The sequence below is a fragment of the Leptonychotes weddellii genome, chromosome 1 (assembly GCF_054177405.1).
Source record: "Leptonychotes weddellii isolate Sample4059 chromosome 1, ASM5417740v2, whole genome shotgun sequence".
NCBI lineage: Eukaryota > Metazoa > Chordata > Mammalia > Carnivora > Phocidae > Leptonychotes > Leptonychotes weddellii.
Window position 1 is genome coordinate 2,043,691 of NC_138369.1, and position 13,578 is coordinate 2,057,268.

The following is a 13,578-nucleotide window of genomic DNA, read 5'->3' on the forward strand; positions in this document are numbered from 1 at the left end:
TGGCCGGGGGGGATGCCTGACCTCCACACACACTCCCCCCCCAATCCCGTCTGCCTCACATGCCCCCTCTCCCTCCCGCGTGTTCTAGCAGGGCTTGGCAGGCTTTACCTATAAAGGGCAGGTGGTAAGATGTTCAGCCCCGTGGGCCAGACAGTCCCTGTTGCCAAGACGCAACTCTGCCCTCGTGATTAAAAGCAGCCGCGGTAAACTACCCTCCACGTGCCGGTGGGACTTTATGGGCGCTCACATTTGAATTCCACGTAAGTTTCACACATCAGGAAATATCATCCGTTGGATTTTTTTTAAGATTTTTTTTTTTTAAAGATTTTATTTATTTATTTGAGACAGAATGAGAGAGAGAGAGAGAGCACATGAGAGGGGGGAGGGTCAGAGGGAGAAGCAGGCTCCCTGCCGAGCAGAGAGCCCAATGTGGGACTCGATCGCGGGACTCCAGGATCATGACCTGAGCCGAAGGCAGTCGCTTAACCAACTGAGCCACCCAGGCGCCCTAAAGATTTTATTTTTAAGTTATCTCTTCACCCAGCGTGGGGCTGGAACTTAGGGCCCCAAGATCAAGAGTCACGTGCTCTACCGACTGAGCCAGCCAAGCGCCCCTAAAAAAAAGACATTTAAAAACATAAAAACCGTGGGTGCCTGGGTGGCTCAGTTGGTTAAGCGACTGCCTTCGGCTCAGGTCGTGATCCTGGAGTCCCGGGATCGAGTCCCGCGTCGGGCTCCCTGCTCGGGAGGGAGTCTGCTTCTCCCTCTGACCCTCCCCCCTCTCATGCTCTATCTCATTCTCTCTCTCAAATAAATAAATAAAATCTTAAAAAAAAAAAAAAACATAAAAACCGGGCACCTGGGTGGCTCAGTTGGTTAAGCGTCTGCCTTCGGCTCAGGTCATGATCCCGGGGTCCTGGGATCGAGCCCCGTGTGGGGCTCCCTGTTCGGTGGGGAGCCTGCTTCTCCCTCTCCCTCTGCTGCTGCAGCTCCGCCTGCTGTGCTCGCTCGCTCTCTCTGTCACACAAATAAAACCTTTAAAAAGAAAAATAAGTAAATAAGAAGTTAGAAACCATCTTTTGCTAATATAAAACCAGGTGGCGAGCTCGCCAGCCCGATACCGGTTTCGTTTGTTCGTGTTATTCACTGGGCCAGTGTTTATTGAGCACCTGCTGTGTCCCGGGCCCTGTTACCTCGAGGGACACCAGAAACGAGAGAGATGAGTAAATTCCGTGGCAAGCAGTGCTGTTGAGGGGCCCCGTCTCTGACCAGTGAGCTGCTTTGCAGATGGGGGCGGGGCAGGGCTCTGTTTCCATCTTACTCTTTTTAGGCATTTCTCCTACTCCCTCTGCTGAGCCGCCCCTGTCCCCAGGCTGCCCCAGGTAACTCTCAGTGTGCCAGTCACTGTTTTTGTTGGAGCGCTCCCTACCCAGAACGTTGTCCTCCAGACCTCACCTTTCCCGAGAGTTCTGCTATTTTGAGTATCAGGTATCGCAGAACACCTTGTCAGGTGAGGGCGGAAGCACGGAAGTGCTAAGGAAGAAGTAAAGCAGGGAGTAGGATGAGGGTGTCAAAGGTGTTAACCTTTTTAATCAGTGGACAGAGATCTGAATGAAGGCAGGCAGTCATCTGGAGAAAGGTGCTTCAGGCAGAGGATGCGGCCTGGGCAGACCCTGTCTGCTCCTTGGGGGAGTGGCAAGGAGGCCCCTGTGGCTGGAGCAGAGGGAGTGACGGGGAGAGAGGGAGGAGGGAAGGGCAAGGGGCAGGGCCTGCAGGGCCTGGGGGGGCCTCAGGGAGGACTTGGGCTTTTACCCTGAGGGAGGTGGGAGCCCTGGACGGCTGCGGGCAAGGAGGGGGACCTGACCTGGATTCAGTTCCATTAGGATGTTCTTGATCGTGGGCAGCAGTGTGCTCTACCCACTTGCGAAGCGGAGGAGGGATTGAGTGCAGCGTGTTTGCTGGCCGTGGGTCTTTTCCTGCTCCGTGCCCGTATAGGCCCATGGGGGCTCATGGGGACCCACTGGGAGACGGTCAGCCTCCCCCACCAAGCCCTGCCTAGCTCCGCTGACCTTCCTCTCTCACACTGCAGCGTAAAACCTCCTCTGGGGCTCACCTCGACGAGCTCTACTCACCCGGGTGTTCTTGGGGCTCCATGTTGACCGACGTCTCTGAGTTGTCATGACATGCTTGTCAGTGTCTCCCCACCTAGACCACAAGCATGGGGGGCATGGGCCCGGGGCTGGGGGTGGGGGGTCCCAGCCCAGTTTCACGCTCCAGCTCCAATCCACGGGTCACAGATACAAGCAGAGCCGTGGTGGGGGGTAGGGGGGAGCACAAAGGAGGTGGTGTTGCTGGTCGTACCCCCCCCGCCCCCCGCAGTATCCGCGACATTTCTTAACCAACCGTGAGCTGTTTGTGTGGTCCTTCTCAGGCGAGGCCCTGGGGGCCATCGGGAACCCAGACGTTCTGGAGGTCCTGAAGCAGTACTCCACCGACCCCGTCATCGAGGTACCATGGCCTGATCCCTTCCTCCCCGCCCCCACCTGGACCAGCCTCCCCCGTGTCTGGTTGCCAGGGCGACCGCTTGGCCAGGATCCTGGGAGAGCGGGCAGCAGCCAGGGTGGTCCCAGGCCACGGCCCCATTCGGTAAAACCAAACTGATTCCCACACTAAACCCTGCCCGGCCGACCCGCCTTGCCTCTCCCCTCCTGCCCTGTCCAGTCCTTGCGCCAGGATCCCACTGAGCCCACCCACTTGTGTCCACCTCCGCCGCCCCAGCCCGCCTGGCCTCTCCCAGGTCTCCCCACTGCCTTCCTGGCCTCTCCCAGGTCTCCCCACTGCCCGCCTGGCCTCTCCCAGGTCTCCCCACTGCCCGCCTGGCCTCTCCCAGGTCTCCCCACTGCCCGCCTGGCCCCTCCCAGGTCTCCCCACTGCCCGCCTGGCCCCTCTCAGGTCTCCCCACTGCCCGCCTGGCCCCTCCCAGGTCTCCCCACTGCCCGCCTGGCCCCTCCCAGGTCTCCCCACTGCCTGCCTTTCTTCCTTCTTCAGGGAACAGCTTTACTGAGATGTAATTCACATACCATAAAGTTCACCCTTTGAAAGGGTACACTTCAGTGTTTCTAGAGCATCCACAAAGGTGTGCGACCATCTAATTCCAGAACATTCCATTGCCCCCAAAGAAGGCCCGCCCCATCAGCAGTCACCCCCTGCCCCCAAGCCACCGGCCCCCACGAGGCCCCTTCCCGTCCGCAGATGAGCCTGTTCTGGACATGTCGCCCACGTGGACTCACACCCCGTGTGGCTTCTGTGTCCGGTTCCCTCCCTGAGCGTCGTGGGCTCGGGGTCCGTCCCCGGGGCCGCGTGTGAGGGCGCCTGGCTCCTGATCGCGGCTGATACTCCCGTGTGTGGTGGCCCAGATCTTGTCCACTTGCCCACTGAGGGACATTTGGGGTGTTCCCACTTTTTGGCCACCTGAACCGTGCTGCCATGAGCGTGCATGGGCTTCTGGGTGGACGCTTGTGTGTCTCACCTGCTGCTTGTCACCTCCCAGAACTCAGTCCCAGCCTCCTCTCAGCAGCGGGGTGAGTGCAGAACGGAGGTCTGCTAACCTCTTTCAGACCTAAAGCATTCGTGTTTCCTAATGACCTCGAGGACAGAACCCCCCGTTCTTGGGGGGGTTCAGCTCGCGGGGCTGAACGGTCAGGCCTGGCCTCGCCCTCTGCGGCGGCCACTTGTGCCCGGCTCCCCGCTGCACCTGCTGCAGGTCTCTGCTCCGCTCCCACGTCACCTCCGTGTGGAGCCGCCCTGGCCCTCCGCCCTGTCGCTCCCTCCTCACACAAGCCCCTGCCGCTTTCTCTCCGTCCAGAATGACTGGAGCCCCCGAGGGTGGGGAAGGGGGTCCGTCGTGTCCACCGTCCTGTCCTCAGCGGCCACCCGTGCGCCCCTGTCCCCGCAGGTGGCCGAGACGTGCCAGCTGGCTGCCCAGCGGCTCGAGTGGCTGCAGCAGCACCGTGGGGAGCCGGCGGTGGCCGGGCCCTACCTGTCCGTGGACCCTGCTCCTCCAGCCGAAGAGCGCGACGTGGGGCGGCTACGGGGGGTCCTGCTGGACGAAGCCCGGCCACTCTTTGACCGCTACCGAGCCATGTTCGCCCTGCGGGATGCCGGCGGCGAAGAGGCTGCGTTGGCTCTGGCCGAGGGTGAGTTGGGGCCGGGGCGGGGAGTCCCAGTCAGGGCGCCTGGGTGAGGCTCAGGAGCTGCGCCTGTGAGAGGGAGCAGCAGAGGGACCCGGGGAGCGCATCCTGGGCCCGGCGCCCGGCACTTCCTCCCCGGCTTTATAAGAGGTGGGCGGGCACCCTTCCCGCCAGTTCCCCGGGGGGAAGCCGAGGCCAGAGAGCCAGAGGGTCGCCTGAGCAGACAGCGGTTGGCGAGCCGCGGAGGTGGGATCTGGTCCCTGGCATGTGGCTCCGGCACCCTTAGCCCCTTTCTGTTATCGTGACTTGAGTCACTCTCCTCCCAGCTCCGCAGGCTGCTCTGCAGGCCTCTCCCCAGGCAGTCCGTGGTCCCCTGCACCCCCGTGCCCGGGGCGTGCCCGCAGAGGATTTGGAGCCCTCTCTGCGCTCCCAGAACTCCCTGTCTGGCAGGGAGATGCCTGGTCATCGCCTGGACCCTGGGCCACGGGGTGGGAGTCCCAGGTGGTGCCGGGCAGGAGCACAGCAGGGCTGGGTGGTGCTTAGGAGCAGGGGCCGCAGTCAGGCAGGTGGCCTCGAGCCCTGGCTCAGCCTCAAGGGCCTCTGGTCTTGGGCAGTCACCCTGCCCCTCCCGGCGGGGGCTCCCCATCAGTGTAAAGCATGACCTGTCTGTGGAGTGGGGGGAGGGTGCTCAGGACTGTCCCCTCATTAAACACGCGATAGCGTAACACAGAGGCCCAAGGAGGAGGTGGGCGCAGCTGGCAGGGGACCCTGGGCCCGGAAAGGCCACACCGGCCCCGTCTGGCCTTGCGGAGGGCAGCGCTGTGTTCCCAGTGCCTGTTGGCGGGGAGCTTATTAGCAGCCCGTGCTCCAGCTTCTCCTGCCCCTCTGGCTGCAGCTCCCTCCCTTTGAGCAGCACTGACCACTGGAAACGGGGAACCCCCTTTCCACCTGCTCCTTCTTGCGCTCCGGCGCTCAGCCCCGAGTCCCCCGCCTGCCCCGATGGCACCGCTTGGCCAGTGACCACCCTTGCCCTCCTGCCCGCAGGCCTGCACTGTGGCAGCGCCCTCTTCCGCCATGAGATTGGCTACGTCCTGGGCCAGCTGCAGCACGAGGCGGCCGTGCCCCAGCTGGCAGCGACCCTGGCCCAGCGGGCCGAGAACCCCATGGTGCGGCACGAGTGCGCTGAGGCCCTGGGAGCCATCGCCCGGCCCGCCTGCCTGGCCGCCCTGCGGGCCCACACAGCCGACCCCGAGCGCGTGGTGCGAGAGAGCTGCGAGGTGGCCCTGGACATGTACGAGCACGAGACCGGGTCGGCCTTCCAGTACGCCGATGGGCTGGAGCAGCTGCGCGCGCGCCCCTCCTAGAGCCGCCTGTCTGCCTGCCTGCCCGCCTGCCCTGCAGGACTCGGCATGAGCTGCATATAAACCGAGCTTGTGCGGATCGGGTCTGGCTTCCCCGTCCCCCTGGGGCCGTCTGCTTGGCCTGATCTGGCTGCTTTTGCATCCTGACTCCCCCAGGGCCAGGCTGAGGTGTCCTGTGTCCCTCATGGGGGGCCTGGCGCAGGGCTGCAGCACCCGGGTTTCTGGTCATGGCAGTGGGATGTTGGCGTGGGAACGGGGGTCTGAGGGTGCAGGCCAGGGCTATGCTCAGGGAAGTTGGGGTTGCCTTGACCCCGCCTCTTAAGGAACCAGGGGAGCCCGGAAAGGCACTGTGGGCAAACCCAAGCCCTTGGGCCTGGCCAGGGGCTGGGGCTTCCAAGGGCTGCCCCTGGGGCCTCTGACTCCCTAGCCCGGGACTAGGCAGGGTGGGAAGGTTGTTAGGGGCTTGGGGGCTGGGGAGGGACAAGCAGACCCCGGCCAGTGACCACCCTTGCCCTCCTGCCCGCAGGCCTGCACTCAGTTATTTTTGCCAAGCCATGACTCTCAGACTATGTTGGGGGCTCTGCAGGGCTGCTCTCAAGGAACATCTCAGGGAGGGGACCGGGGTGTTTGAAGAGTTCCAGGCCCATGCCCTGGTTTCATCTCTGGCCAGCCCACTCCCAGCCTGGCCTTCCCCACACCCTCATTCTCACCCAGCCCCTATTGGGGTTTAGTGGTATGGCTAGGAGCCCAGGCTGTGGGTTGCCGTCCCAGCTACCCACCTCATTCTCCATGTGCAGCCTTCAACACCCTGTTTTACGGCCATAAAATAGGCGTAACCATAGAACCTAATCTCACGTGGGACACATTCCACCTGCTGCAGTCTGCCGGCCAACAACATCCCTGCCCGGTCACATGAGGGCATAGATGCCCAGGGTGGGGGTCCTTGGGCTGGTTTTGCCACACTGATGCCTTCTCCTCCTGGCCCTTCTGATACCAGGCACGCGAGGTCTCCACCCTAAGCAAGTCATCTCTCCATGGGCATCCTACAATTCGATTCAGTTCTGATGCGCACTGCCGAGTTCACGCCGGGTCCCCTCCTCACTGCTGATGATTTGCTCGCATAGCTCCCAGAGCTCAGGAAAGCACTTGACTTGCCTGTTTCTTAAAAAGGATGTCACGAGCAATCAGATGAGGGGTCTCGGGTGCAGGGGCTTCTTCCCGTGGAGCTTGGGGCACAACCCCCTCTGCCACGTGGATGCGTTCACCTGCCCTGGAACTTTCTGAGTCCCTTGGTTAGGGATTTTGTGGAGGCCCCGTGTGGAGGCAAGGTTGGTTCAATAGGTGGCCATTGGTGATTCTCCCCCAGGGCCGAGGGTGTGGCTGAAAGTCCCTCCTTCCTCAGCCCCCAGCCCCATCCTGAAGCCACCTGTGAGCCTGCAGTCCCAGGCCTCGTTGGCGAGCCCAAGTGTGGTGGGAAGGCCTTCCTCTTCCTCTGGCCCTTGCCTCTCAGGAAGTTACAGGCTTTTTAAATTTTACTTTGTTAAGATTTATTATTTTAGAGAGAGAGCAGGGGGGAGGGGCAGAGTGTCCCAATCAGACTCCGTGGTAGGTGCGCCTGACACAGGGCTCGATCCCACCCCAAGATCACAATCTGAGCTAAAACCAAGAGTCGGTCACCCAACCAACTGAGCCACCCAGCTCCCCAGGAAGGTACAGACTTTTAAAAGGGGCTGGGGCTCGGGGCCCGGGACACACATTCTCTATTACCTCAGTGTCGCAGGCACCTCATGACTGGCCCACCAGCCACCCTCCCTGCTCTCCTCAGATTTACCTGTCCCCAGCAGCAGAGACCGCGGGAATTTCTTAAAAACAAGCCTTCCTGACCTCACAGCATCCCCAGGTTCTGTCTCCTGCCCACTTTGTGCTTCTCTCTCCAGCAAGAGCCCCAGGAAGAGCCAAACCCCGACTGCCTCCCACGGCTCGCCTTTCCCTCCTACTGGCACCAGCCAGGTTCCGCCCTCCTGTCCCCAGACCTGTCATAGTCTCTGTCCTCCTCCCCCTCGGGCAGTGTCTCACTGGCCCAGCCCCCTCCTTCTCCTGGGAACTTCTCATGGGACCAGCCTCCCCTCCCACCTCTCACCCCTCCCCTGGTGCCCAGGCTGGGTCCTCGGGCCTCTTCCCTCCCCAGTCGCTCCCCTCCCGGGCAGCCTCGTCCACTCTCCCCGCCCCCACCCCAGTCTATGGCAGGACGATGCCCACAGTCCTGTCTCCAGCGCCCCCTGATACTATTTTTTTATTGTCTTCCTATGTGTTTGAGAGCTGACTCCAGATTGACTTTGCGGTAACCTTGGCTGGCCAGCAAGGACACCATCTCGACCGTGTTTTGTGGCTCAGGCTAATACTCACGCAGGGCCTCCCCAGGGGCCTCCTGATTTCCGGACTCGGGGTCCGGCTGCCCCGCTACATCTCCACTTAGATATTGGTGAGGCATCCCAAACATAGTGTGTCCTTAGGATTTCTCATGTTACCTCCCAAAGCTGCTCCTCCCGCAGGAAGTGGGAACTATCATTCCAGGGGCTCAGCCTAAAAACATCGGGGTTGAATCAGTTTAAAATCTATCCCGGATCTCTTACTTGCCCGCAGCCACCACCATCTCCTGCCTGGACCCGCCCAATCCCCTCTGCCCCGCCCCCCGCCCCCACCTTCCTTCCCCCAGTCCGTTCTCCCTGCAGCAGCCACCAGAGAGCGCCGGTGAGCACCGGAGCCAGGTCCCTCCCTCCCTGGGGGAAAAGCCCAAGTCCTCCCCAAGGCCCACAAGGCCCTGCACGACCCGCCCCTGCCCTGCCCCTCTCTGTCGCCCACTCTGTTCCAGCCAATCAGGCCTCCTCAATGTTCTTCCAACAGGCCAGGCCCAATCCTGCCCCAGGACTTTCGCATGTGCTGCTTACTTGGAACCTTTTTCCTTCCCCATATGTTTACTCCCTCAGTGAAACATTTGCTCTTTTGTTCAAACATCACCTCCTCACTGAGTCTTGCCGGAGCACTTGCACCGACATCATGACCTCCTAATGTTCCTTTATCCTGTTCCCTGCTTTCTTTTTCTCCATAGCATCTATAGTTTCCTGCACACTGTTTTCTCCACTAGAATAAGCACCATGTGAGCAGCGTTTTGTCTGCTTTGTTGTCCATGACATGACAGCGGTGTGGTGCTAAAGGAGCAATCTGGAAAATAAAAACAAAGCCCTAGTCTGTAGCGTTTGCCAGTTCCCATAGTTTAAATCTTGCCACAATGGGGCGCCTGGGTGGCTCAGTCGTTAAGCGGCTGCCTTTGGCTCAGGTCATGATCTCAGGGTCCTGGGATGGAGCCCTGCATCGGGCTCCCTGTTCAGCGGGGAGTCTGCTTCTCCCTCTGCTGCTCCCCACCACTCCTGCTCTGTCAAATAAATAAAATCTTAAAATAAGTAAATAAATCTTCCCACCATGGTCCACACGTGCAGTTGCTGACCATGACTTCTGTAGTCAGCACCCACAGGCTCCTGCACATCACTAAGTGGATCCCTAGCACCGAGACATGCCAGGTAAATATTTGAGGAATGCCCGTCCGCAGGGGCGCTGCTTAAACAGTGGTGCATTTATACACTAACAGCCAGACCCTCAGAGGGATGGGAAGACCTTCCTGTGTTACAGGAAAGCAGTCCAAGATTGACCTCCAAAACTCGAAGCAGGCGAAGCCGACTCGTGCAATCTCATTTGCATAAATGGAGTTACGTATGTAAATTACACATGGGTGACTTTTAAAAAAAATATCCAAGCATTTACCCAAAGTACTTTCAATCTTATACTTCCCTGTGCTACTTGGAATGTTTCACCATGGTATTTACTTTGACATTTGTTCGGGACGGTGACGGTGGCCCCTTCAGAGGGAGCAAACAGCCTGCCCAAGGCGGCTGCTTTACCCGGGGACAGAATTCGCCTGGCCATTCTGTTCTGCTCTTGGCTTTCTCTTGCTTCCTGGGCCAGGCAGAAAGCATAAGGCACTGGGGCGCCTGGGTGGCTCGGTTGGTTAAGCGACTGCCTTCGGCTCCGGTCATGATCTCAGGGTCCTGGGATCGAGCCCCGCATCGGGCTCCCTGCTCGGCGGGAAACCTGCTTCTCCCTCTCCCACTCCCCCTGCTTGTGTTCCCTCTCTCGCTGTCTTTCTCTGTGTCAAATAAATAAATAAAATCTTAAAAAAAAAAAAAAAGCATAAGGCACTGAGGCAGGTGCACCTGCGTGGCCGGATGTTCCCGATTTTAAGGGAGGACAGAGCAATTGATTTGACGTACCATCTCTCATTTAAGAGATGTATGGGGCGCCTGGGTGGCTCAGTCGTTAAGCGTCTGCCTTCGGCTCAGGTCATGATCCCAGGGTCCTGGGATCGAGCCCCGCATTGGGCTCCCGGCTCAGCGGGAAGCCTGCTTCTCCCTCTCCCACTCCCCTTGCTTGTGTTCCCTCTCTCACTGTCTCTGTCAAATAAATAAAATCTTTAAAAAAAAAAAAAAAGATGTGCGCGGGGTGCCTGGGTGGCTCAAGGTCAAGTGTCTGCCTTTGGCTCAGGTCATGGTCTCGGGGATCCAGAATCGAGCCCAGTGTCTGGCTCCCTGTTCTGCCAAGAGTCTGCTGCTCCCTCTCCATTTGCCCCTCCCCGCCCTTCATGTGCGCACGCGCTTTCTCTCAAGAGGATAAATTAAAATGTGGGCAATTAAAAACATAAAAATGCCATGCATAACAAAGAAGTCACTTTTAACAGACCAACTATTGGTTTAAACATTCAGGTGTTCATTTCACAAATATTTATTGCACACCTACTGTGTGGCGGGCGGTCCCAGGCACAGAGGGCACAGAATGAGATAGTCTCTGGTCTCCTGGAGCTGACGTCCTGATTTTTTTTTTTTTAAGTGATCTGCACACCCAACATGGGGCTTGAACTCATAATTCCGAGCTCAAGAGTCACCTGCTCTACTGACTGAGCCAGCCAGGCGCCCCCTGATACTATTTTTTTATTGTCTTCCTATGTGTTTGACTTTGCGGTAACCTTGGCTGGCCAGCAAGGACACCATCTCGACTGTGTTTTGTGGCTCAGGCTAATACTCACGCAGGGCCTCCCCAGGGGCCAGGCGCTGTGTTGACTCTGGAAGGCTCCCAGGCAGAGTGCCAGGTGTGATTGGCCCCCAGGATGTGCTGGGGGTAAAGAGATAGACCCAAGGATGCAGGAAGCAGATAATGGGAAGCCACACCCAAAAGCAAGACCTGTATACGTCAGGAAACTTGGAATCTTGAACCTACAGACCTGCGACAGACTGATAGCAGGACAGACATCTGTGCTAAACGCAGACATCCCACGCCTTCCGTTCTGCGGCTCCTTTACATCTGAGCAAGTCCAAGCTCAGTGTCAGCAGCGCCCTGCTCCCTCTAAGCCCTCTGGAGAAGGATCCTCCCTGTCTTCTCCAGCTTCCGGTGTTGCCGGCAATCCTCCGCCTTCCTTGGCTTGTGGACACATCTCTCCAGTGTCTGCCTCGTCCCCACATGGCCTTCCCCTCTTTCTCTATGTCTGTGTCCAGATTCCCCTCTTATAAGCACACCGCCCACTGGATGCTGGGCCCACCCCCACTCTGGTATAACCTCGTCCTAACTTGCTGACTGCAGAGACCCTATTTCCAAATAAGGGTCCATTCCCAGGTACTGGGGGATGCCTTTTTGGGGGATGCAATGAAACCCATACCCCTTTGTTATACTTCTGATGTCAGGTTGGGGGTCAGCCCAGCCCCTGCCCCAAGCCAGGCTGAGTGAGAGAGAATTCATCTGGGCTCCTGCTCTGCCTCTTCTCACTGCCCAGGGCAGACCTCAGGAGCGACTTACAGAATGTTTGCCAGGCTCTGTCACCCCTCTGGACTTGTAGTTTGTCAAAAATAGGAACCTCTGCTTTAAAAAAAAAAATTGGGAGCGCCTTGGTGGCTCAGTTGGTTAAGTGTCTGCCTTTGGCTCAGGTCATGATCCTGGGGTCCTGGAATCGAGTCCCGCATCGGGCTCCCTGCTTAGTGGGGAGCCTGCTTCTCCCTCTGCCCCTCCCCTTGCTTGTGCATGCACTGTCTAAAATAAATAAAAATAAAATATTTTTAAAAAAATAAAGTGGAACCAGAGAGAGGAAAGTGTTTGTCAAGCAGTGTGGCACGTGAGCCCCAAATTGAAGGGGATGCCAAAAACCTCAGCACATAAGTCAGTAATATTTTCATGCATTTTTTCTTTTGAAAAATCGATATGGGGCGTATGGGTGGCTCAATCGTTAAGTGTCTGCCTTCAGCTCAGGTCATGATCCCAGGGTCCTGGGATCGAGCCCCGCATCGGGCTCCCTGCTCCGTGGGAGGCTGCTTCTCCCTCTCCCTGATTGTGTTCTCTCTCTCTGTGTCTCTGTCAAAAAAATAAAATCTTAAAAAAAAATCGACATGTATGTTGAGATCATTGTAGAGCTGCATTGCAGATGTAAGAAATAATCCAGAAGGCCCAGTGCAACCTTCACCCAGTTTCCCAGCAGTAGCTGGTGCAAAACACACGCAAACCCCTAGCATAATATCATGACCAGAATGTTGGCACTGATGTGATACACCCATCTTGTTCAGATTTCTCCAGTGTTACTTGGACTTGGGTATGCATTTTTGTGTATTAAGTTCTGTACCATTTTATCACTGTGTAAGTTTGTGTGTCCACCAGCACACAAATACAGAACAGTGCCCACATCACAAGTGTGGCAGGGCTGAATAATGACCCGCCCCCAAAGATACCCGCTCCCTAATCTGTGTGCTATAAAAGGAACTTTGCAGATGGGAGTAAGTTTCGAATCCTGATGTGGGAGTGACCCTGGGTTCCCCAGGGGGCCCGGCGTCCTCACAAGAGGAAGGCAGAGGGTGGGAGTCCCAGAGATAGATCCTGTGCTGCTGGCGGTGAGGATGGAGAGGGAGCCGCGGGCCAGGGATGTGGGGCCTCTGGAAGCTGGAAGAGGCAGGATCGGGTCTCCCTGGGGCCCCGGGAGGGACCACCCCTGCCCACACCTGGGTTTTACTCCGGAAGACTCATTTCAGATTTCTGACCTCCAGAATGGTGAAATAACAGTTCCGTTGTGCTGAGCTAATAAGTTTGGCGTGACCCGTTGCAACAGCAGTGGGAAACCACACTCCGGGATCTCCCGTGCTATCCTTTCATAAGCCCCCACATTCCTCCCTCATTAATGAAATATTTTTAAAAATCACAAGTAATGCAAAAAAAAAAATCCAAACTTAAGTAAAGACAGGATCCAACTTTGACCTCGCACAAGCCCCCTCCCTGGCCTCAGCCAAATCCCAGCCCTGTCAAACCCCAAGATCAAGGGTCACATGCTCTACCGACTGAGCCAGCCAGGTGTCCCACTTCATTTGACATTTATTGATTTATTCTGTGCCAAGCACTGCTCTGCACCGTCTTTGTTCAGTAGAATTTTCTACGATAGACATATTCTATGTCTGCATCACTGAGTATGACAGCTACTAGCCAGAGGGGGCTGGGGGCCATGGAGCATTTCAAAGGTGGCCAGTGAGGGGCGCCTGGGTGGATCAGTCGTTAAGCGTCTGCCTTCGGCTCAGGTCATGGTCCCAGGGTCCTGGGACTGAGCCCCGCATCTGGCTCCCTGCTCTGCAGGAAGCCTGCTTCTCCCTCTCCCACTCCCCCTGCTTGTGTTCCTTCTCTCGTGTCTGTCAAATAAATAAATAAAATCTTTAAAAAAAATAAAAATTAAAAAAATCCGTTCTGTAGCTACACTGGCCACCTTTGTTTCTTTTTTTTAAATTTATGAGATTAAATTATGGCTAAAGCATGGAGATTAATTTATGAGATTGCCGGCAATCCTCCGCCTTCCTTGGCTTGTGTCCAGATTCCCCTCTTATAAGCACACTGCCCACTGGATGCTGGGCCCACCCCCACTCTGGTATAACCTCGTCCTAACTTGCTGACTGCAGAGA

At 57.5% G+C, this 13,578-nt stretch overlaps 1 protein-coding gene across 4 annotated transcripts in view; it reads left to right on the plus strand.

Moving 5' to 3' along the window:
• The window catches only part of DOHH (deoxyhypusine hydroxylase), a 12,548-nt gene extending 4,739 nt beyond the window's left edge, over nucleotides 1–7,809 (plus strand). For all 4 annotated transcript variants that reach the window (XM_081832276.1, XM_081832213.1, XM_081832232.1 and 1 more), the window contains exons 3-5: nucleotides 2,432–2,508; nucleotides 3,956–4,196; nucleotides 5,235–7,809. In XM_081832276.1, coding sequence (XP_081688402.1) covers nucleotides 2,432–2,508; nucleotides 3,956–4,196; nucleotides 5,235–5,554 — 638 coding nt within the window. In that variant the 3' untranslated portion in view covers nucleotides 5,555–7,809. The remainder of the gene's footprint in view (nucleotides 1–2,431; nucleotides 2,509–3,955; nucleotides 4,197–5,234) is intronic.
• Nucleotides 7,810–13,578: the final 5,769 nt, after the last annotated feature.